Source organism: Artemia franciscana, chromosome 4 (assembly GCF_032884065.1).
Source record: "Artemia franciscana chromosome 4, ASM3288406v1, whole genome shotgun sequence".
NCBI lineage: Eukaryota > Metazoa > Arthropoda > Branchiopoda > Anostraca > Artemiidae > Artemia > Artemia franciscana.
The window spans coordinates 43543014-43568013 of NC_088866.1; the positions used below are offsets into that span (position 1 = coordinate 43543014).

Sequence of the window (25000 nt, forward strand, 5' to 3'; positions counted from 1 at the left end):
AACCTCGGGTTCACGTGGTCAGGTGGACCCGTATGCAGAGGGTAAATTTATAACTAATTTTGGCTGCATCGGATTGTGATGCACGAAAATAGGATAAATTTTTCCACGTCTCTGATGAATTTATAACTCATAGGACATAAAGAGAGAGCAAAACAGACTGTAATAAAATTAAGAATATTCTGAAAATTGGTTGTATAAATACGTGTCACCTGAACCTAGGTCAACTAATTTCTTTTCTCAGCTTGATCTAAACTTAAAGGTTATGTAGGGACAAGAATACCTCAAAGGAAGCAAAAGCCATGGAAACAAATTATTGTATTGTTCTTGTTTCTTTTTTTTTAAATCCGGATTAGACGAAAATTTGTTTTGTCTTAGGATGACAGGTAGATTACAGAAAACAAAACTCAAAATCAAAAAGAAAAGAAGAACGAGGATAATTAACAGCCAGTGAAAAAACTAACAAAATCATGGAAATATTTCGGTCAAGAGCTCCACTTGACCGTCCTCAGTGCAGAGTAAACTGATAAAATATAAAAAAAAGAACCTTAAAACAAAACGCAAAACTAAAATACGATGACCCTTTATCAGTAACGGTGAAAGGTACCCTTTCAAATCAACATGTAATGAGTTTCACGAACAAAAAATCAGCACGCAACAATTTCCACGAACAGAAAATCAGCACGCAACAAGTTCCAGGAACAAAATCAGTTTCAGGAGGAGAAAAATTAATGTACGAGTTTCACGAAGAGAAAAATCAACATGCAAAAAGTTTCACGAACGAAAATCAGAAGGCAACAGGTTCCACGAACAGAACTAAAAAAAAACAATAATACTCATGAGCCAAATCAGTTTCATGACGAGAAAAATCAATTTACAAGTTTCCCGGAGAGAAACATCAACATGCAACAAGTGTCGTGAAGGATGAGATCAACATGCACCACGTTTCACGAACAAAAACCAGCATATAACAAGTTCCATGAACAAAATACATTTCACGAGAAGAAAAAATCAGTGCACAAGTTTCACGAAGAGAAAAATCAACATGCAACAAGTGTCGTGAAGGGAAAGATCAACATGCACCAAGTTTCACGAACAAAAACCGGAACATAACAGGTACCATGAACAAAATCCGGTTCACGAGAAGATAAATCAGTGCACAATTTTCACGAAGAGAAAAATCAACATGCAACAAGTTTCATGAACAAAATCAGCACGCAACAGGTTCCGCAAAACATAACCAACACCAATATGTTCCATAAACAAAATCATTTTGACGAGGAAAGAAATCAATATACAAGTTTCGCGAACACAAATAAGCACGCAACAGGTTCCCCAAACAATAATCAGCACGCAACAAGTTCCATGAATAGAATCAGTTTCACGATGAGAAAAGTCAATGTACAAGTTTCACGAAGAGAGAAATCAAGTTTCTCTAACACAACAAGTTCCACGAACAAAAAAATCAGCGCGCACGAGTTGCTCGAACAAAATCACTTTCACGAAGAGAACAAGAGCTCACATAGCACTTATGAGGATGTTGGAAGAGCCAAGAGCTTCTTCCCGCGAGTGTCTTTACGATATCTCCACTCTAAGTGTTTTTAAAGATTTCCGGTTTACCCCTCCAATTTCTCCCAATGTCACCACATCCGGTAGGGATTGAAAAAAGATCTGAGAAACAAGGTCTTTCTAAATATCAAATTTCAATAAGATCTGATAATCCGTTCGTAAGATAAAAATACCTCATTTTTTCAATTTTTTCCGAATTAACCGTACTTCCACTACCCTCCAGATGGTCAAAGCGGGAAAGCGACTATTTCTAATTTAATCTGATCGGGTCCCTGATATGTCTGCCAACTTTCAGCGATCGCTATATTGATCAGGTATCAAGTTTCAGATCTGCTTCATATAAATATTGGGGTGGTCCGGGATTCGAACTTGAGACTTTTTGCACCCTAAGCGAGAATCATACCCCTAGAACCTAAGACATACTTAAGAAAAACCATCACTTTTTTATAGGCAAATAATATTTTTCTCAAATATCTTGTTCGCTCGCTCCCGCAAAGATGGTCAAATCGGGGAAGACACTATTCATAATTTAATCTAGTCTGGTCCCTGATATGCCTGCTAACTTTCATCATCCTAACCTATCTGGAAGTGCCCAAACTAGCAAAAACCCCCAACTCGCCCAAAGAGAGCAGATCTGGTCCAGTTATGTCAATAAAGTATCTAGGACATGAACTTATTCTTCACACCAAGTTTCATCCCAATCTCTACACTAAAAACATTTTCCAAGATTTTTGGTTTCCCCCTCCAACTCCCCCCAATGTCACCAGATACGGTGAGAATTTAAAATAAGAGCTCTATGACACTAGGTCTGATCTGATCATCCGTTCGTACGTTGAAAATACATCATTTTTCTACTTTTTCCGAAATATCCCCCCCGCGACTCTCCCAAAGAGAAACCAATCTCGTCTGGTCATGTCAATCCCGTATCTAGGACTTCAAGCATCATCACAATCTCTCCACTCTAAACGTTTTCCATGATTTCCAGTTTCCACCTCCAACACCCCAAATGTCACCAGATCTGGTCAAGATTTAAAACAAGAACTCCAAGACACAAGGTCCCTTAAAATATTAAGTTTCATGAAGATCCTGTCCCCTGTTCGCAAGTAAAAAATACCTTATTTTTCTAAATTTCCAAATTCCCCCAAAGAGAGCAGATCTGGTCCACTTGTATCAATCACGTATCTATGGCTTGTGCTTTTTCTTCCCACCTAGTTTTATCCCTATCTCTCCACTTTAAGCGTCTTCCAAGATTTACACCCCCCCTCAATTCCCCCCCAATGACACTGGATCCGGTCAGGATTAATATAAGAGGTCTGAGTTACAAGATCCGTCTAAATATCAAATTTCATTAGAATCCAACCACTCGTTCTAAGTTAAAATTACCTCATTTTTCCGAATGAACTCCCTCCCTCTACTAGCCCAAAGAGAACTGATCCGTTCCAGTTATGTAAATCACGTACCTAGGACTTGTGCTTATTTTTCCTACCAAGTTTCATCCTGATCTCTAGAATCTAAGCGTTTTCAAAGATTTCAGGTTTCCCCATCCAAATCCCCCCCCCAATGTCACAAGACCCGGTTGGAATTAAAAAAAACTCTGAGACAGGATATCTCTTTAAATATAAAATTTATTAAGATCCGATCATCCGTTCGTCGGTTAAAAATACCCCATTTTTTCTAATTTTTCGGAATTAACCGCCCCCCAGACGGTCGAATCGGGAAAACAACTATTTCTAATTTAATCTGGTCTGGTCCCTAAATGTACCTGCCAAATTTCATCTTCCTAGCTTATCTGTAAGTGCCCAAACTAGCAAAACCGGGTCCAAAAGACCGACCGACAGAAATTGCGTTCGCTGTAGGTCACTTGGTAAATACCAAGTACCATAAAAATCAAAGTAAAAGTTTCAGGAAGAGAAAAATTAGCATGCAACAAGTTTCACGAACAAAAATCTGGACGAAATAACTTCTAACAACAAAAAAATCAGGACACAACTAGTTCCACGAACAAAAACAAGCACATCAAAATTTCCATGAAAAAAACACAGCTTCACAAGGAAAACGAATCAATGCATCGTTTGTGGTAGAGAAAAAATCAACATGCAACAAGTTTCATGAACAAAAATCAGCACGCAATAAGTTACACGAACAAAAAATCCGCACGCATTAAGTTCCATGAACTAAATCAGGTTCACTAAACGAAAAATTAATGTAAAAGTTTTACGAAGGGAAAAATCAATGTACATGTTTCACGAAGAGAAAAATCAACATATAAAAAGTGTCAGGAACTAAAATGAGCGCGCAACAGGTTCCATGAACAAAATCAGTTTCACGAGGAGAAAAACCAATATACAAGTTTCACCAAGAGAAAAATCAAGATGCAAAGTTTCACGAACAAAATCAGCCTGCAATAAGTTGCAGGAACAAGAAATCAGAACGCAACAAGTTCCATGAACTAAAGCATTTTCACGAGGAGAAAAATTTATGTTCAAGTTTCGCCAAGAGGAAAATCAACGTGCAACAAGTTTCAAGAATGAAAATCAGCTCCCAATAAGTTCCATAAACAAAGGCATTTTCACGAAGAGAAAAATCAATATACGGGTGTCACGTAGAGAAAATTCAACATGCAACAAGCTTCACGAACAAAAACCAGAAATCAACAAGTTCCAAGAACCAACAGCCCACAACAAGTTTAATGAACAATATCAGGTTCACGAGAAAAAAAAATGAATGTATGAGTTTCACTAAGATAACACTCAACATACAGTAAGTTTCACGATCAAAAATCAACAGGCAACAAGTTCCACGATCAAAAATTAGTTCGCAACACGTTCCATGAACAAAATCATTTTCACGATGAGAAAATCAATGTAAAAATTTCACAGAGAGAAAATGAATATGCAACATGTTTGACGAACAAAAATCAGCACGCAACAGGTTCCACAAACAACAATCAACACCAGCATATTCCATGAACAAAATCATTTTCACGAGGAAAAAAACCAATCCACAAGTTTCGCGAACGAAAATCAGCACACAACAGATACCACAAACAATAATCAGCATGCCACAACTTTCATGAATAAAATCAGTTTTGCGAGGAGAAAAAATCAATGTTCAAGTTTGACGAAGATAAAAATCAACGTGCAACAAGCTTCACGAACGGAAATCAGCACACAACAAGTTTTATGAACAAAATCAGCTCGCAACAAATTCCAGAAACAAAATCCAAACGCAGTAAGTCCAATGAATATAATCAGTTTCACGAGGAGAAAAATCAATGTAAAAGTTTCACGAAGAGAAAAAGAAATATGCAACAAGTTTCTTAAAATCAGGATGCATCTAGCTCCACCAACATAAAACAGCACACAAAAAGTTCCAAGAAGAAAATCAGTTTCACAAGGAGAAAATCAATGTATAACGAAGAGAAATATCAATATGCAACAAGTTTCACGAACAAAAAATAATCAGCACTCAGTAGCTTCCACGAAAAAAAATCAGCACACAGCAAGTTCCATGAACAAAATCAGTTTCATGATGAGAAAAATCAGTGTACAAATTTCACGAAGAGAAAAATCAACATACAGCAAGTTTCATGAACAAAAATCCGCACACAAGTTCCATGAACAAAAAATAAACGCGCTACAAGTTCCATGTAACAAATCAGTTTCACGAAGAGAAAAATCAACATGCAAAATGTTTCACAAACAGAAATCAGCAGGCAGCAAGTTCAAATAAAAACAATGGTCATATTTTAGTTTATAAATTTATTTTGAGGGATTCTTTGCAAATGGGGATTTTCTCATTGAGTTTAAACGTTAGATTCTTGTGTAAACGAATATTTTTGCATAAAAATGCACGAAAAATATCATATATGTCATAATTCTTGCTAAACGATGACGTTTGGCAGCCATTGAGCGTCACAGGCTGAGACTCGAGCGAAAATAGTATCAAGTAAACATAATCAAAATATAGATTTAAGTCACATTTCTTGTGTCCCCATTTTCCTACATTTTGAACAAACTAAGATTATTTTCTAAGAAAACATCTCCAAACATTCTCTAAGAACGAGTATTTTCCTATTTTTTCAACAAGTTTAAATCATCCTCTAAGAAAACATCTCTATAAATTCTGTAAGAAATACAGGGTAATTAAATTTTCTTTCTTTTTCTTTTCTTTCCTTTTTTTCTTTTTCCTCTCCTTTTTCGTATTGTTTTTGTTTGTATGTGTACCGGGGTTGCAAGCTCAAACAAACATTGCTTCGGGCCGTTTGCTTGTTTTTTTTGTTTATTTATATTAATAAACCCTTGAAAAACACCTTGAAGAAAAAATTTCTCACAAAACGTCTTGAAATGCCTTGAAACGTCTTGAAAAATTCTTGAAGAAAAATGTCTTTAAAAAACATCTTGAAATATCTTGAAACGTCTTGAAGAAAAATGTCTCAAAACATGTCTTGAAAAACGTCCTGCAGAAAGATGTCTTAAAAAACTTCTTAAAATGTCTTCAAACGTCTTGAAGAGAGATGTCTTAAAAACGTCTTAGGATGTCTTGAAGCGTCTTGAAAAACGTCAAGAAAATGTCTTAAAAACTTCCCTGCTTGACTAATGGACTCTAACAATCCCTATTATGTAACGCCCAAAACCCTATTATGTAAAAACCAAAAATAAAAACCCTATAGCGTAACAACCCAACTAAACCCTTAACTCCAATTACGTAACAGGCACCTGCATTTCTTAGAAAACTCCCTATGACGTAGCAAACAAATGAGTCTTGAAGAAATTTTAAAAAAATTGTTGGGATCGGAACTCAAAGGGATAGGGCTCCCGTCAGATTTGTTAAGCCTCACTACTCCTGAAGTTTGACGAGGGAATACGTTACATATTCTGAGTTTGTCCAAAATATGAATAGAAAGCCAAAACTTAATTTTTAAGCAGAAAAATGGAAGAAAAAACTTTACAAATATTCCCGTTATTAATTAAGAAACATTTATGTCAATTAAAAAAAAGAGGTGAACCTACAATGAATAAATGAGACCCAAATGAACACAAACAAGAGGGTAAACTAACTGTACAAATGATTGTTTGATCTTCAAAAAATCTAGATGACGTTAGTCCTACTCATGTCGATTGTAATTTCTGTTCGTTTTATGTTTAAATAGATTATTTTTTTTTATCGTTTTAGACCTAATTTTTTCATTCATAGTAGTTTCTGTTAGGCAATTATTTCTGTTAGGATTTCATTTCTCCTTATCTTTGGTTTTAATGTAGCTTAGCTTTTGCATTTTCCTTAAACAAATTTTTAAATCGATTTTACTTTAATACGCACCTTCCCCTCAACACAAATCAGATACTTGTTAGTTTACAAGTTGGTGTAATAAATATCTATATATAACAGAACTTTGTCTCACAAGCTGTTTCATGGAAGATATAACAGGACTGAAAAAACACACATGTTACAGAGTTTGAATTTATAATTTTTATGCAAATTACGCATAAATTAATGTTCTAAACCTACTTCTCACGTTCTTGTAAGTATAAGAAGGCCTAAATTGCACAAGATTAATTTTTCTAAAATTAAAACTAGTGCTACTAAGTTTATTATGGCGGTAATTCAACTGAGACTGAAAGCAGAAGACAGTCCTCTCTATTTTATGAAGTTTGAATTCTGAACTTTTTGAAAAAAGTAACGCATAAAATTGTCTTTATTACGTTCTTCTGAATGTTAGGAGGCAGCAAATGTGTATAATTAATGCTGTTAGAATTAATGCTGTTAAAATCAATGTAGTTAGAATTAATGCTGGTAGAATTAATGATATTACTAGGACAAGGGTTTTGTAGTAAAAGTTTAACTGAGGCTGATACAGGTGAAGAGTACTCCTTCAGTCCAGCATGTTTAAATATTCTGTTTTTACCACCTCCCATCTCCCCCAAATTCCAAATCTTTTATATAACCTAGCCCACAACTAGCCAAAACGCTCTTTTTCTTTTCCAAGAAACCAGGGAAGCCAACCAAGCTACTATCTTGCGTTACAAATTGAGTAGGCGTGAGTAACTATCTTGACAGAGATAAACTTTAACATTGCTCATTAACACAAAGAACAATTGAACCCAAATAACAATTTTAGAAAAAGCTATTAGAAAGAGATATCAAACAGTTCGTGGTAACGAACTGTAAGGAGCGACCTGGCTCAGTAATGACCGAAACTAAAAAAAAACGAAATTGTGATACCAATAAATACATCGAAGGAATTCGATTCTTATGCTGAAAATAAGCAAAAACAAAAAGTCAAAATAAATGGAAGATCATTCGCTGATCATATTGGGCAATAAATCTCTATTTAGAGGTTGACATAGGTTGCCTACTGACCCAGTTTTCATTAAATTCCAAAGAAAAAAACAATTTGAACTGAAAGTAAAGAGCGACATTAAAACTTAAAACGAACAGAAATTATTCAGTATATGAAAGGGACAGCACCCTTTATGTCCTGCTCTTTACGCTAAAGTTTTTTATTCTTTTAAGGAGAAGCGTTGTTAGAAAGAGTCAAATCTTAGCGTAAAGAGCGGAGCATTGACGAGGGGAAACCCCCTTTATTATTCGGAATAATTTCTGTTCGTTTTAAGTTTTAATGTCGCTCTTTACTTTCAGTTAAAAAAAAACTCGTTTTTTTATTTAATTTCTGAACTATGATTCCGGCTCACCGTTCATGAATAATTAAATCAAAATTTGCACATTAATTTTACTTTTTTTTTGGCTATATGGCTTTTTCAAAGTTTTGATCGGACGCGTTTAAGAAAAAAGGGGCGTGGGAGTGAGCCTAGTTACCTTCCAATTTTTTGGGTTAATTAAAAAGGCCACTAGAGCTTTTAGTTTTATCTCCGAACGTTTTTATTAGTAATAAGTATACGTAACTTCTGATCTTTCTTCTGGCAAAAAATACAAAATTCTACATTTTTGCAGATAGGAGCTTTCAGTAAGGTTTTATGATAAGCTGAACCTGGTGATATGATTCCCATTAAGATTATATGACTTTTAGAAGGTGTTTCCCTCTTTTTAGAGGATGTGGAAATTCTCTTCCCCAATGATAAATTCCTCCATGGATAGAAGACATAGTTATTACATTTTTCGACTATGTTGAACAAAATGGCTATCTCTAGATTTTAATCCGGTGACCTTTGGGAAAAAATGAGCGTCGGAGGGGGCCTATTTGCCCTCTATTTTTTTTCACTTGTTAAGGTCACTAGAACTTTTAATTTCCATTAGAATGAGCCCTCTCACGACATTCCAGGGCCAGTGCGTCGATACGATCATCCCTGGGGAAAAACTAAAAATAAAAACAAACAAATAAATACGCATCTATGATGTTTCTTCTGGCAAAAACTACAAAAGTTCTACATTTTTGCAGAGAGGAGCTTGAAACATCTTCACTAAGGTTCAATGATAAGTCGAATCTGGTGGTGTGATTCTCATTAAGATTATATGACTTTTAGAGGGTGTTTCCCTCTTTTTTCGAAAATAAGGTAAATTTTCTCAGGCTCGTAAGTTTTGACTTACGAGCCTGATTTGATGAATTTGATTTTAATTTGATGAAACGTATATATTTAAAATCAGCATAAAAATAAATTTCTTTGATGTATATATTGGTATCAAAATTCCGTTTTTTAGAGTTTTCGTTAATATTGAGCCAGCTCGCTTCTTACTACATTGCGCAACTGTTTGATTTCAAACATACAAGTTTCATCAAGTTTAGTCTTACCAATCAAAAGTTAGGAGCCCGAGAAAAATTGCCTTATTTAAAAAAAAGGGAGAAATACCACCTAAAAGTTATAGAATCTTAATGAAAATCATACCATTAGATTCAGCGTACCAGAGAACTTTACTAAAGAGTTTTCAAGCAAATGTGGAATTTTGTGTTTTTTGCTAGAAGAAAGATCACGGATGCATGTTTATTTATTTTATTTTGGCTACGTGGGAGGATCATTCCATGGAAGGATTTTTCATGGGGGAAAGAAATTTTCTATGAAGGGAGATCCAGATTCCCAGCACTATTTAAAAAACAGTCAAAAATTATATAAAAAAAAGTTTTTGTAACTTAACGTAAAGAGCAGTATTAAAACTTAAAACAGACAGAAATTATTACGGATATGAGGAGGTGCGCCTAGTCAATACCTTGCTCTTTACATTAATTTTTTTTGTATTTTCAAAAGAGCTATTTATTCTAATTAAACAGCCTTTGTGATTAAGGGATCATTCTTAAAGAATTGGAACAAAATTCGAACTTTGGCGTAAGGAGCGAGGTATTGACAAGGGGGCAAACCTCCTCATATATGTAGTAATTTCTGTTCGTTTTAAGTTTTAATGTTGCTCCTTACTTGCACTTGCAAAAACTGTTTTTTTTTTACTTTAATAATATACAGATCAAATAAAATTCTATGACGCACTATTTAAGCACCGTTAATAGCTATTGTTGAATTATATTTTTTAGAAAGAATGAGCTTCAACCTGCAGCTCAACTAATCAAGATTAGAGCTATCTTCGAAATAAATTTGTCAGAGAAGAATTAAAACTTTTCAAGTTAAGTGAACATGACATCTGTCGTCTTACAGACAACCAAAGCGGTTTTTTGTATCATTTTTAAATTTTTTATTTACATTAGACCTATGAGGAATAGCATTTGAAGATGAGAGAAAATAGCTTTGTCCCTTCTATAATTTTCCTTTAATTCAGAGCAGCTGTTAAAGGGGACTTTTTTAGCTATATATATATATATATATATATATATATATATATATATATATATATATATATATATATATATATATATATATATATATATATATATATATATATCCTTTAGGGCAGTGCAGAATAGGATGAGGTAAAAGCTTTTGTCTCTTCTTATATACATAGTAGGAAAACACTCTTCCTTTCTCCTTCTATCTTTCTTTTTGTTTATATAGTAAATTTTTTTTATGGTGTATGTATGTTTATTTCTGCGTTGATGCTATTGCATTGGTGATTTCTTTTTTCATTATATATATATATATATATATATATATATATATATATATATATATATATATATATATATATATATATATATATATATATATATATATATATATATATATATATATATATATATATATATATATATGTGCTTGAGCATTGCATAGAGATTCTATTTCTAATGCAGCCCCTTTTAAGAGTTTTCACCTTTGCTGAAAAACAAATTATAGACTCATTTTGATTAAATCTGCACCAACAAATTTTCAAGATATTCTTTTCTTTGACTCTACATCTCTGAAATTCTGTTATATCTATCGATGTTTGACCCTCTTGTATTTCACTTGTATTTCATATTGTATATATTTACCATACATAAAAACATAATGGCCTTTTTACTAATTCTAATTAAAAAACAAAGTACCTGTAAATCTTGTTCAACCCTTTCACTGGTCAAGGACGGACTTGGAGATGTTGGCCTTGGTAGGGAGTTTGTTCTTGAAGCGTTTCCTGATGGAAGACTCAAAGCGTCTGAGCCAGATATTCCACTTGGAGATGCAGATCTGCAATAGAAAAAAAAATCAACTGCCTTGGCCTCAACATTTTGATTCTGAATCCAAGCTCCTGTATCGTAAAAAATACTTAAAACATAATGGAATATATTATTTAAAAAAAGTCTTGGAAAACAAATCTAACCTTTTCCACGACTTTCAACTTCTCTGGGATGTGGTCAATTCGTAAGTTAATGGTTATGGGAGAAAATACAGTGAAGAGCGGGGCGTTGAGGAGGGAACAGTCTCTTTCATATACCGAGTAATTTCTGTTCGTTTTAAGTTTTAATTTCACTCCCTACTATCAGTTAAGAAAAATATTTTGTTTATTTAATATCATACGAGGTTACGGGTGGCGGATAGCAAAATCGAGCACAAAAGGAGGGATAGCTGCACTTCAATCACTTTCAGTCCCTAAATTGGCACTAAAAAGTCCAAATTCCAATGTAATGAGTCCCTATCCATGTCTTTACAACCACCCATTCCATACAAAGTGACCGGGGAAGAAACATAAATATAAAACAACATATGGAGTACTATAGATTCCGCTAAAGCTTTGCCTCTGATACCTACGTAGGTACTGAAGGAATGAAGAATAGGGATTATTGTGTATCAAACAGTTCGTGTTAAACAACAGTAGTAAGGAGCGACCCGGTTCAATATTAACCGAAGCTCTAAAAAATGCAATTTTGATACCAATAGTTACTTCAAAGGAATTATATCTTTATGCTGATTCCAATTATATAAGCTTAATTAAATTTAGTCTTAACTATCAAAAAGTTACGAGCCTGAGAAAATTTGCTTTATTTTAGAAAATAGGGGAAAATACCCCCTATCTTTAAAGTCATAGAATCTTAACGAAATTAACACCATCAGATTCAGCGTATCAGAGAACCCTACTGTAGAATTTTCAAGCTCCTATCTGCAAAAATGCGGAATTTTGTAGTTTTGCCAGAAGACAGATCACGGATGCGTCTTTATTTGTTTTGTTTTTTTATGTTTTTGTTGTTTTTTTCCAGGGTTGATCGTGTCGACGCAGTGATCCTAGAATTTTGCGAGAGGGATCATTCTAACGGTACTTAAAAGTTCTAGTACCCTTTTTTAAGTGACCAGAAAAATTGGAGGGCACCTAGAAAATTGGAGGGTTCCCACGCTCATTTTTTCCCGAAGTCACCGGATCAAAATTTTGAGATAGGCATCTTGTTCAGCATTGTCGAAAAACCTAAGAATTATGTCTTTTCGGATGACTTAATCTCCACAGTCCCAGGAGGAGGGCTGCAAGTTACAAACTTTGACTATTGTTTACATATAGTAATGGTTATAGGGAAGTGTAAAAACGTTTTCAGGGGGCCTTTTTCGCGTTGAGGGGGGGGGGCTTAGTCTGAGGGAAGAGATTACATGGGAGGAGGAAAATAATTGAAAAAAAAAGTTTTTTCAGCTGTAAGTAAGGAGTATCATTTAAACCTAAGACGAAAAGAAATTATTACGTATATAAGAGGGTTTGTCTCCTTCACAATACCTCGCTCTTTCCGCTAAAGTATTTTTAGTAATTCCAACTATTTATTCTACGGCCTATGTGATTCATAGGTCATTCTTAAAGATTTAGGACACAATTCAAGCTTTATTGTAAAGAGCAAGGCTTTAACGAGGGGACGAACCCCCTCATATACGCAATAAAAATATACAAATATAGAATTTCGTTACGTTATCTAATTTGTAGGTTATGACATTTATTACTAATAAGCACGTTCGTAAAAAAAGTTCTAGTTGCCTTTTTAAGAAACCAAAAACTGGAGGGCAACTATGCCTCCTCCTCCCACACTCCTTTTCTTATGAAAATCGTACGATCAAAACTATGAGAAAGCCATGTAGCCAAAAAAAAAAATTAATATTCAAATTTCGTTTTAATCATTCATGTGCGGTGAGCCAATTTCAAAACATGCATTAATGGAAAAACATTCAAAAATTAAATATAAAAAATGTATTTTTTTAACTGCAAGTAAGGAGCGACATTAAAACTTAAAACGAACACAAATTATTCCGTATATGAAAGGGGTTGTCCCCTCCTCAACGCCCTGCTTTTTACGCTAAAGTTTTAGCGTCTTTTGTTTAATAATAAAAAACAATAACAAATTATTTTTACTCAAAGTTTCGACTGCTCTCAAGAAGAATAGTTTTTTAGTTTGTTTTCAGGTTCATTTTAATAATAAAATAAGTTCAAAAATGTCCAGAGCCCAGCTGAGAAGACAAATTCGTAATGCACGGGATGGAAAAAACTTCTTTAAATAAATACAACATCCATACTTCACTACATGCAATTCAAACAAGTGTAATTAAATGTAATTAAACATATTCCCCGTCAATTGCCCGGTCAACAACTCCACCTGTTGACGCGTCCAGCGAAATAAACATAAAAATAAATAAAAGATACCAAGAACTCTGGAGAATGCCTAAGGTCCAGTATCATAAAAAACCATGTAAAATGGGAACAAATTTGACATCCCAAAGGCGACCCCCACCAACCAACAACAATTCACACATCACAAAAAAAAATTCAATAAATCAACATAAATTTAAGTTTTCGTTTAGCTTTTTTAATTGATTTTGAAGTATCCAATTTAGACGTACAAATATTCCGATACCGAATTACCGAGTTTCGAAGGGAAAATTTCGAGCTTTCATTTATTATTCTTGGCTGATACGATTTATTGAAATTTCTAGTTAAATGTCCGTGGTCAATACTTTTGAGTGGGAAAAGGTTCGAGGAACGAAAAAACGAGGGAAGCAAACCGCGGTCATACTTCAGTTTGAAGAGGATAGATTCAACTGTCACAAAATGTCTTAAAGGAAGAATATTAAGGAAGCAATACAGGGAATCAGCTGACTACTTCGCTGGATATAATTTAGGGGAAGGCAAGTAGCTCTTAAGGACCCGTAAAGCTTTGTTCTGTTGTCTCTGAAGTGGCATAATATGAGAACTAAATGTGTTAAGGTAAACAAGTGATGAAAACATTGAATGAGAATAAATAAGTGCATAATAAAGTGATCTCATTGCTTCAAAGGGAGGGGATGACCTGAGTATTCGCATTATCCCAATATTTCTCCCCAATTTCATCCGCAGATTAGATATATGAGGCTTCCATGATAGATTAGAGTCAAGGAGGACTCCGAGGTATCGCATAGTGCTGCTCGTGAAATCTTTATTTTAAAATCACTTGATTCAATTAGTTGAAGCTCAGGAACTGCAGCGTTACAACGCAAGAAAACGATAAATTTCGTTTTATCAGCGTTAAGAGCTAGGTAATTTGACTCAAGCCACAATAGAGGATGGTTGAAAGCTTCTTCCAATGCAAGTTTCAAACAGCTCACATCTTTCCCTGCGACAGTACACGCAGTGTCATCCGCAAACTGCAAATTTAAACTAAATATTATCATTGAATTATTCAGGTCGTCCACATAAATTAAGAAAAGTAGGGGACCAAGTATTGACTCTTGCGGGGCACCAGCGGTATTAGATTGACGAGTCATTTCAGATGAAACATCACCTCCATCAACATACTGAGAACGGTCCTTAATATAAGATGCTAGTAGGGATTTTGCTGGCCCTCTTATACCGTAATGATACAACTTATGTATTAAAATATCATGAGATATTGAATCAAACGCTTTTTTAATGTCAAGAAAAATGGAAGCTGGAATTTCTCCACAGTCAAGAATATCATGGACATACAGTGTTAGTAATAGGATGGCATGATCGGTAGAGTGACATTTGCAAAATCCGAAATGAAGGTGATTTATCATTTCAAAATGATCTAAAAAACGCACTATTCTATTATACAGACAACGTTCAATTATTTTAGAAAAAGCCGACAGGAGCGATATAGGCCTATAATTTGATGCATTTGTTTTCTCTCCTCCTTTGTAAAGAGCCAATATTCTTGAGTCTTTTAACGACGAAGGAAACGTCCCATTTTTAAATTCCAGGTTTATTATATGAAATAAAATGTGCGAAATTGGGGGAGTATTTCTTTCAACAGAAATGTGGATGATCCATCAATACCCTCAGGATGACCATTTTTCAAAAGAATAGCTACATTCTTTAATTCTTGTTCAGAAACCGGTGTTAAAAATATTGACTTATCATGTGATGGCCGAAGGAAATTTCTAAAGTCATTTTTATTTTGACTACTTGACCCGAATGAGGCAGCAGACTCAGCAGTTTTTCCCCCTATTTTAGCAAAATGCCGGTTTAAGGCATCTGCTATTTCCTTCTTATCATTAAGAGGTACTTGATTTTCAGGCATGCATATTTCATCTGGAAAACTTTGGTCCTTCCTCTTACTAAGGCATTCGTTAATTAGAAAACAAGTCTTTTTTAGAGAGAAACGAACTTTCTCAAACTCTCGTTCATAATAATTCCTTTTTTCCAAACGAAGAGTTTTTGTGGTAAAAACAAAGAAGAGCTACAAAGTGGTAATAAACAATGTGACAGGCACATCGATCTAAAATCTATCGCATTTTCGTCAAGTCTACACTCATTGATTTCTTTATCTGCTGTCTGATGTGAATCATAAATCAAATTGATGTTGAAGTCTCCCATCATAATTACCCTTCTGTACTTGCATGATATTAGCTTCATGAGGGTATTGAGTGGTGACGAAAAAGAAGAGGGTGATACATGAGGGGGCTTATAACAAACGCAACAGGCAACATTTAAATTATGTATTTTCAATTGTAAAATTAAAAATTCAACTTTCGTTTCCTCATATAAGTCATCAAAATCTGTTATTATTCGCGAATGAATATCATTACGTACATAACACCCGATTCCTCCTTTATTTTTTTATACCCGTGATTTTTCAAAAAAAATTATAACCCTGAATTCGGACTGAAGAAGAAAGATTATCACTCAGAAATGTTTCACGTACCCCAATCAACAAAATATCATGACTGGGAAGGAACGCCGATAGAAAATCCATTTTATTCACAAGACCACGACAATTCCAGAATATTGACCGAAATGAACCTGGAGTAGCTTCATGGTCTATATCATTATTATTAATATATTTACTTTTGGGGAGAGCCACCACAGATTCGTCCATATTACCAAATTTTTTCTTTCACTAAATCATTCGCTAGAATTTGTTTAAGGTCAAGCGGATCCGCCTCTACCCTAACAAGCCTATTCCTAACATTTGTAAATTTAGACATTAATCCTTAGTCGATAAATAATCGCTGGACGCGCCCCAAGCGGGGCAGGCAAAACGGCAAAGAAAGGAAAATTCATAACTGAATGCAATAAAATACAGTTGTACACTTAAGAACCTGATCTACATCTACAATAAAAAATAAAAAGAACAAAAGAGAAGACAACAAAAGACAAAAAAAGGACCATGATTATTACTGCTAGGTCGTATTTGATTTTTAAACAAGCCATGATGACGACCAGAAAAAAAGAAATAAATATATATATATATATATATATATATATATATATATATATATATATATATATATATATATATATATATATATATATAATAAATATATATATATTAAAATATCACCCATACTAACAGCAATAAATCATCACTTATCTCGACAAAACCCCATCAAAAAAAAAAGAAAAGAAAAAAGAAGAACTTTCAACTGTTGTCACTTAAAAGGAATAATAGTCATTTCAAATAATCATTATGATCTTTACTACAGTTCACTGATAACTGTTAAGCTTCATGATGGTCATCGTATTTTATCCACTTTTCAGAGTTCATGTGACATACTTCTAACCATAGATCCGCTCCTTTTTGTTTGATCCTGAAGGACTCATATAAGTTTCCCCACATTACGCATAATTAATTCCACATCTTTGTCGTTGCTAAGTGAAAGAAAAACTGGTTTTAACGTCTCAGTTTTCGATGAGCCTCGCCTAGTGGTAATGTTATTGCTTGTTTTAGACCCCAGTCTATACAAATTAATAGGGCTAGAAATTCCCAAAGTATCACTGATCCATGATTTCATGTTAGAATCCAGGGTTTGGTTACCCTTTTCGTTTCGTAGACCATGAATGATGAGGTTTTTTCTTCTGTTTTTTAAGTCAATTGGCAATAGTTTTTTCGACAGTAATTCGCAGGAAGCTTTGTGAGCATTCAGTTGACCTTCGAGTTCACGAATCTTATTGCCACGTGAAACGCGTGAAACAGCGCGAGTGAAACGCGCTTTGCTTGGAACGTGCTTCACATCCTTTTCACCTGGCTTTCACCAACGCGTTTGGTGACGCTGCTCTTGCAAAAATACAAAACCATAGCGTTATTTCATCCAAACATTAATGTATTCATGAGATCAATTAACTAAAAGATCAAACTTGATAAGGAGAGAAATGATGACAAGACAAACATCACTTGTTCTGTATAAAGTTAATTTGTTCTTCAAAAAACAAAGAAATGTCAAATTCTTTGTAAATAGTGACAAGACAAATATCACATGTGCTCAATCAAATGTTGAAATAAAAAAGAAAAAGCACAGAAAACCAAAGAAAAAGGCTTTTTGGTGTCAAGAATAGATATGGTTTTTCGAGGAAAATCCATTTCTCTCTGCCCACTCTGAGAAGAGTTTCTCTCCTTTCTCTTTCGGAAAATCCGTTTCTCTCTTTCTTCTGAGAAGAGGTCGACGGCGTCTGTAAAAGACAATGGAAAGGCTTATTTAATCGTAATCCTTTTCACAAAAACCAGAATGGTGCACAACAAATGTCTAAGCAAATCCAAAATATTTTGCGCTAGGCCTTTGCCATCTACGTGGCTCGAGATGGACCGAACCGAAAAACCTAGACAGCATGAAGAGGCTTTTATAAAAGAAAGACTGTGCTGAATTTCACATGCGGTGCATTCCATGTTATAGAGGCTTACGAAAAGTGAGCAGATACAGAATGAATCGGATTCCAATTCAGAAGCATTATACAGAGGTCCAGCCACACCCTGGGTTCAGAAAAGGCCAAGTTTTTCAGGAAAGAAAGGAGAAAATTACAAGAATGTGAGAGTATGAAGGGAAACTTTAATACAAATTCCGGTACAAGAAATCTGTTCAAAGCTTCAGCTTTCGTTTTTGAAAAAAAAAAAAAAATCAATTTCTAGTGGTTAACCATTTTGGAGAAAAAAACTTCGGCTACTGCAATCTGATTTCAGTTATTTGTTTTCTGATTGGTCAGTCAAATAGGTCAGGTTCAGGTTCACTCTCTATTTGCTCATCCTTGTCGTCAGCCTTGCAGTACCACCTCGAAAAGTTGTTAAGTAATATTGGCAGAATATGCCACCGATCCACTGACGCAGCACTACGACTAACCATCTGCTTTACATGCATGAGGGAATCCGCAGTTTTCACTTCCAACCGATTTCGCAACTTAGTTTTAATGTTTATTAGTTGAGAAAACTGTCTTTCGGCACCAGCATTTGAGTGAGGTAACGCACATAAGTTCAACATAAAGTTTGATAGTTCAAAGAATTTGAGAGTGCCGTCGGAATTCTTCACATCTAACAAGAGCTTCTAAAAATAAGATGGTGAGGACACTAGCTCTTGACCACCAGACTTCAGGATCATGTGACTTGAAGTCACATGTTTCACCGCGTTTGAATTTTCGCGATTTTGAAAAGGAAAGTAGTGCGGACACTATAAAAAAAATCCCTAAGACGAAAACAAACCTGAAAAGCATAAATCACAAATTAAAAGCTGTTGCAGTTAAGAACAAGAGCTAAGAGCTCATATGGCACTTGTGACGAGGCAAGAAGAGCTAAGAGTGCAGAGCTCATATGGTATGAGCTCTAACAAAATTCTAAGAATCAATAGATTGATTTAAAAGGAGAATCAGAGGCTTAATGTCGGTCGGAATTTAAAATAAGAGCTCCGAGTCACGATGTCCTTCTAAATATCAAAATTCATTAAGATCTGATCACCCACTCTTAAGTTATAAATACCTCATTTTTTCTAATTTTTCCTCTCCCTTTAGCCCCCCAGATGGTCGAATCTGGGAAAACGACTTTATCTAGTCAATTTGTGCAACTCCCTGACACACCTATCAATTTTCATCGTCTTAGCACGTCCAGAAGCACCAAACTCGCCAAAGCACTGAGCCCCTCCCCCCAACTCCCCCAGAGAGTGAATCCAGTACGGTTACGGCAATCACATATCTACGACATTTGATTATTCTATCCACCAAACTTCATCCCGATTCCTCCGCTCTAAGCGTTTTCCAAGATTTCCGATTTCCCCCTCCAACTCCCCCCAATGTCAACAGATCTGGTCGGGATTGGAAATAAGAGCTCTGAGGCATGAATTACTTCTAAATATCAAATTTCATTAAGATCCAGTCACACATTCTTAAGTTAAAAATACCTTAATTTTTCGAATTCTTCGAAATTAACACCCCCCCAGCTCCTCCAAAGAGAACGGATCCGTTCCAATTATGTCAATCACGTATCTAGAATTTGTGCTTATTCTTCCCATCAAGTTTCATCCCGATCTCTCCACTATTAGCGTTTTTTAAGATTTCTGTTTCCCTCCTCCAACCCCCATGTCCCCGGATTCAATTCGAGCCGAAAATGGAGCATCTCGACAAAAGATCCTTCTATATATCTAGTTTCATTAAGATCCAATCACCTATTCGTAAGATAAAAATACCCCAATTTTCACGTTTTCTAAGAATTCTGGTTTCCCTCTCCAACTCCCCCCAATGTCATAGGATCTGGTCGGAATTTGAAATAGGAGCTTTGAAGCACAAGATCCTTCTAAATATCAAATTTCATTAAGATCTGGTCACCCGTTCATAAGCTACAAACACCTCATTTTTCCAAATTACCCCCCCCCCCCCCCCAACTCCACCAAAGAGAGCGGATCCGGTCCGGTTATGTATGTCACGTATCTTAGACTTGTTTTTATTCTTCCCATCCAGTTTCATCCTGATCTCTCCGCTTTAAGTATTTTATAAGATTTCCGTCCCCCCCAAACTGCCCCCCAATGACGCTGGATTCGGTTAAGATTTGAAATAAGAGATCTGAGTTACGAGGTCCTTCTAAATATGAAGTTTCATGAAGATCCGATCACTCCTTCGTAAGTTAAAAATACGTCATTTTTTTAATTTTTCAGAATTAACCCCCCCCCTCTAAATAGATCGGATCCGTTCCAATTATGCCAATCACGTGTCCAAGACTTCTGATTATTTTTCCCACCAAGTTTCATCTCGATCCCTCCACTCTAAGCGTTTTCCATGATTTTAGGTCCCCCCAAATTCCCCCCAATGTTACCAGATCCGGTCGGGATTTATAATAAGAGCTTTGAGACACATATATCCTTCTAAACATCAAATTTCATTGAGATCCAATCACCCGTTCGTAAGTTAAAAATACCTCATTTTTTATAATTTTTCAGAATTACCCCCCCCCCCCCCCCCAACTACCCCAAAGAGAGCGGATCCGTTCCGGTTATGTCAATCATGTATCTAGGACTTGAGCTTATTTTTCCCCACCAAGTTTCATCCCGATCCTTCCACTCTAAGTGTTTTCCAAAATTTTAAGTTTCCCCCTCCCAACTCCCCCCAATGTCACCAGATCCGGTCAGGATTTAAAATAAGAGCTCTGAGACACGATACCATTCCAAACATCAAATTTCATTAAGATCTGATCAACTGTTCGTAAGTTAAAATTGCTTCATTTTTTCTATTTTTCCGAATTAACCAGCCCCCCATTCTCCCCCAGAAGGTCAAATCGGGAAAATGACTATTTCTAATTTAATCTGGTCCGGCCCCTGATACACCTGCCGAATGTCACCGTCCTAGCCTACTTGGAAGTACCTAAAGTAGCAAAACCGGGACCGACAGACAGACCGACAGAATTTGCGATTGCTATATGTCACTTGGTTAATACCAAGAGCCATATAAAACTGAAAATAAATGCATATGGTATTGATTTTGAAAAAATGCCAAATTTCCTTTTTTTCAAAAAGTTGCTTTTTTTCACCCAATAGTGGCAGGGTGTCACCCAGGGTGAAAAAGTGTCAAAAAAGCACTAAAAGTGTCCCTTTGGCAACCCTGCTCTCAAACGAGACTGAATTTTGATCAGTTTCAAACAGTTAATGGTAACAAAATGTAGTAAGGAGCGACCCGGCTCAATAGTAAACGAAACTCTAAAAATCAAAATTTTGATGCTAAAAGATACATCAAAAGAATCGGATTTTCAGGCTGATTTAAAATATATAAGTTTCATCAAATTTAGTTTTTGTCATCAAAAGTTACGAGCCTGAGAAAATTTACCTTATTTTGGAAAATAGGGGGAAACATCCCCTAAAAGTCATAGAATCTTAACAAAAATCACATCATCGCATTCAGCGTATCAGAGGACCCTATAGCAAAAATTTCAAGCTCCTATCTACAAAAATGTGGAATTTCATATTTTTGCCAGAAGACAGATCACGGGTGCGTGTATATTTGTTTGTTTGTTTGTTTTATGTTTTTTTTTCTCCAGGGGTTATCGTATCGACCAAGTAGTCCTAGAATGTCGCAAGAGGGCTCATTCTAATGGAAATGAAAAGTTCTAGTACCCTTTTTAAGTGACCAAAAAATTGGAGGGCACCTAGGCCCCCTCCTACGCTAATTTTTCCCCAAAGTCAACGGATCAAAATTTAGATATAGCCATTTTGTTCCGCACGGTCGAAAACCATAATAACTATGTCTTTGGGGATGACTTACTCCCCCACATTCCCTGGGGGAGGGGCTGCAAGTTATAAACTATGACCAGTGTTTACATACAATAATGGTTATTGGGAAGTGTACAGACGTTTTCAGGGGGATTCTTTTGGTTTGGGCGGTTGGGTTTAGGGGAGGGGGCTATGTGGGAGGATCTTTCCTTGGAGGAATATGTCATGGGGGAAGAAAAACTCAATGAAAAGGGCGCAGGATTTTCTAGCGTTACTATAAAAAAAAAACAATGAAAAAAGAAACATTAAAGTTTTTTTGATTGAAAGTAAGGAGTAGCACTAAAACTTAAAATGAACAGAGATTATTAAGCATATGAGGGGTTCTAAAAATACTTTAGCATAAAGAGCGAGGTATTTAGGTGGAGATAAATACATCGCTCTTTATGCTAAAGCATTTTTAGTAATTTCAACTACTTATTCGACGGCCTTTCTGATTCAAGGGTCATTCTTAAAGAATTGGGACAAAACTTAAGATTTTAGTGTAAAGATTTAGTATAAAGAGCGAGATATCAACAAGGGAACAAACCCCCTCATATACATAATAAAAATATAAGAATATAAAAGTTTGTTACGCAAGTTAATTTTTAAGTTACGCATATTTTTTACTAATAAAAACGTTCGTTAAAAATTAAAAGTTCTATCTTTAAAGAAGCCTATCGTTTCTGATTTCGTACAATCAATGTACAAACCAAATATCTATATTTGTCCGGGGGAAGTTCCGTTAGTTCAACATTAGAACAAATCCCCCCTCCCCTGCACAGGGAGCGCGGGATATGGGTCCTCAAAAAGGTATGGGGTCGGATATCGTTCAAAGATATGAAAATATTGTTGAATAGAAAAGTAGTTATTGATTTTAGGAATAGTGGTGGAGAGGAGTAGTGCTCACTCTGGGACTCTGGAAGTGATCTATAGAAAACACATTATGACTTAATTTTACTTTATGTTTTACATGTTCAACTTCGCGCTAAAATTATTTCGAAGGTAAATACGGTCCTCTGTATAAGTGCCTAAGTACTATTTCCCCACATATAAACCCTGACAACAGCAAGATCAAGTGACAATAAACATGACAAAAACCCCTTGATTTTTTTATATTGGTAAAACTAGGAAAAGAACATTAGCATACCTTGGAACTCCAGCTCCAGGTAAATAAGGGACCTCTAAGTTATTCACAGGAAAATTTCCAGGACCTTCAGACCGACTATCAGAGGGAAAACTAAGCTGGGTTTCCTCATCACTTTCCTCCTCCGAAGAACTTGGGTCAATCATATTCCGATTCTAGTCACTTATTAACCTTAAAATTAAGATTTCACAAAATCTCTCGACACTCACTAAAAAAACCTGATACCATTCATGTGACACTATGCAAGGCTTTTGGCAAATTTAGGACAATCATCTATCTTTTCGGCTTAGAACACACGGCTATTGACGGAATTGGAAATTTTGTAAGCGCGCATGCACTTAAGAGCCGTCTTGCGTAGAGATAACATGTGGCTTTCCTGGATAAATTGCTATTACAATTAGAGCATATAGTAAAGAACATTTCGTATACGTTATGGATTAAAACTCTTACTAATCAATATACGATCCCTTTCGAGTCTATATTTTATTGATAAAGTCCATAAAGCAAAATACAGAAAAGAAATTGCCGAAAAAAATATACGTTGCGTTTTGGAACTGATCCTTGGACGGATAAATTGTAAAGGATTTTCAGTTAATTTCATGGACCCAAGTGCACTTCAGCATGAATTCAGTTATATTTAATTAGTATTGAGTATCTATTCAGCTTGAATTAGTTCTTGAAGGTCAAACTTTTGATTAACTTTTATTGCAACAATCTTATTTTAAGAAACAATCATTATGAACCTAAAAAGCTAAATGTCAATTAATGGCTTCTGATATTAAATCTAAAAAAGAAGAGCTGATAAATTTGGCTTCTGAAGAGCATGTCAAACAAAAAATAAATCAGGAAAAAACGTCTATGGCCAGTAGGAGCGTATCCATGGAAGAAGAAGGACTGGGTGGGCTACTAAATTACAAAAATTACATTTAAAAAAAATTGGCCCCTTCTTTCCAAGAAAAATTATTTTTTGCCCCCCCTACACACACACAAAAATCCTGGATACAGCTCTGATTTCAAATAGGAAGAAAAAGTAGAACACGAACAAAACGAATGTGCGGGAAGAATTTAGCACTAATCGAACAGTTCGTGGTAACGAAGTGTAGTAAGGAGCGATCCGGCTCAATAGTAACCACAACTCTAAAAAAGGGATTTTTATACCAATAGATACATCAAAAGAATTGAGTTTTTACGCTGATTTTAAACATATAAGTTTCATCAAGTTTATTCTTACCCCCAAAAAGTTACGAGCCTGAGAAAATTTACCTTATAGTCGAAAAAAGGGGAAAACACCCCCTAAAAAGCACATCCGATTCAGCTTATCAGAGAACCCTATAGCAGTGGTTTCAAGCTCCTTTTTTGCAAAAACGTCAAATTTTGTATTTTTTGCTAGAAGAAAGATCACGGATGAGTGTTTGTTGTTTTTTCCCCCAAGAGTGCTAGGGCCGCTGCGACCCAGTGGTCCTAAAATGTCAAGAGGGCTAATTTTAAGAGAAATTAAAAATTCTAGTATACTTTTTAAGTGACTAAAAATTGGAGGGTAAGGAGGGCCACTCCCACTATCATTTTTCCCAAAGTCACCGAACCGAAATTTTGAGATAGCAATTTCTTTCAAAATAGTCGAAAAATCTAATAACTATGTCTTTGAGGACGACTTAATACCCCAGAGTCCCCAGGGGAAGGGCTGCAAGTTATGAACTTTGCCTATTGTTTACATATAGCATGGTATTGGTTATTGGGAAGTATATAAACATTTTCAGGTGGGATTTTTCTGGTGGTGGGGATGGTCAGGGGGAGGAAGTTAACTAGGATAATCTTTCCATAGAGGAAATTATCATGGGGGAAGAAAATTTCCATAAAGGGTGCACCAGATTTCCCAGCATTATTTAAAAAGAATCATGAAAAAATTAAATGAAAAACAAGAGCTAAAAGCTCATATGGCATTTGTGACGAGGCAAGAAGAGCTAAGAGCCAAGAGCTCATATGGTATGAGCTCTAACTAAATTCTAAGAATCAAAAGATTGATTTA

General features: G+C 35.4%; 2 protein-coding genes across 13 annotated transcripts in view; both read right to left on the reverse strand.

Annotated features, from left to right (window-relative positions):
- Positions 1 to 23120, reverse strand: part of LOC136026467 (calcium-dependent secretion activator-like) — a 198481-nt gene extending 175361 nt beyond the window's left edge. For all 7 annotated transcript variants that reach the window (XM_065703066.1, XM_065703070.1, XM_065703067.1 and 4 more), the window contains exons 1-2: positions 22978 to 23120; positions 10988 to 11126 (exon numbers count right to left, since the gene is read on the reverse strand). In XM_065703066.1, coding sequence (XP_065559138.1) covers positions 10988 to 11126; positions 22978 to 23120 — 282 coding nt within the window. The remainder of the gene's footprint in view (positions 1 to 10987; positions 11127 to 22977) is intronic.
- Positions 23010 to 25000, reverse strand: part of LOC136026468 (endoplasmic reticulum membrane-associated RNA degradation protein-like) — a 93703-nt gene continuing 91712 nt past the window's right edge. For all 6 annotated transcript variants that reach the window (XM_065703075.1, XM_065703074.1, XM_065703076.1 and 3 more), the window contains exon 15: positions 23010 to 23145. The gene's annotated coding sequence lies outside the window, so the exon portion shown is untranslated. The remainder of the gene's footprint in view (positions 23146 to 25000) is intronic.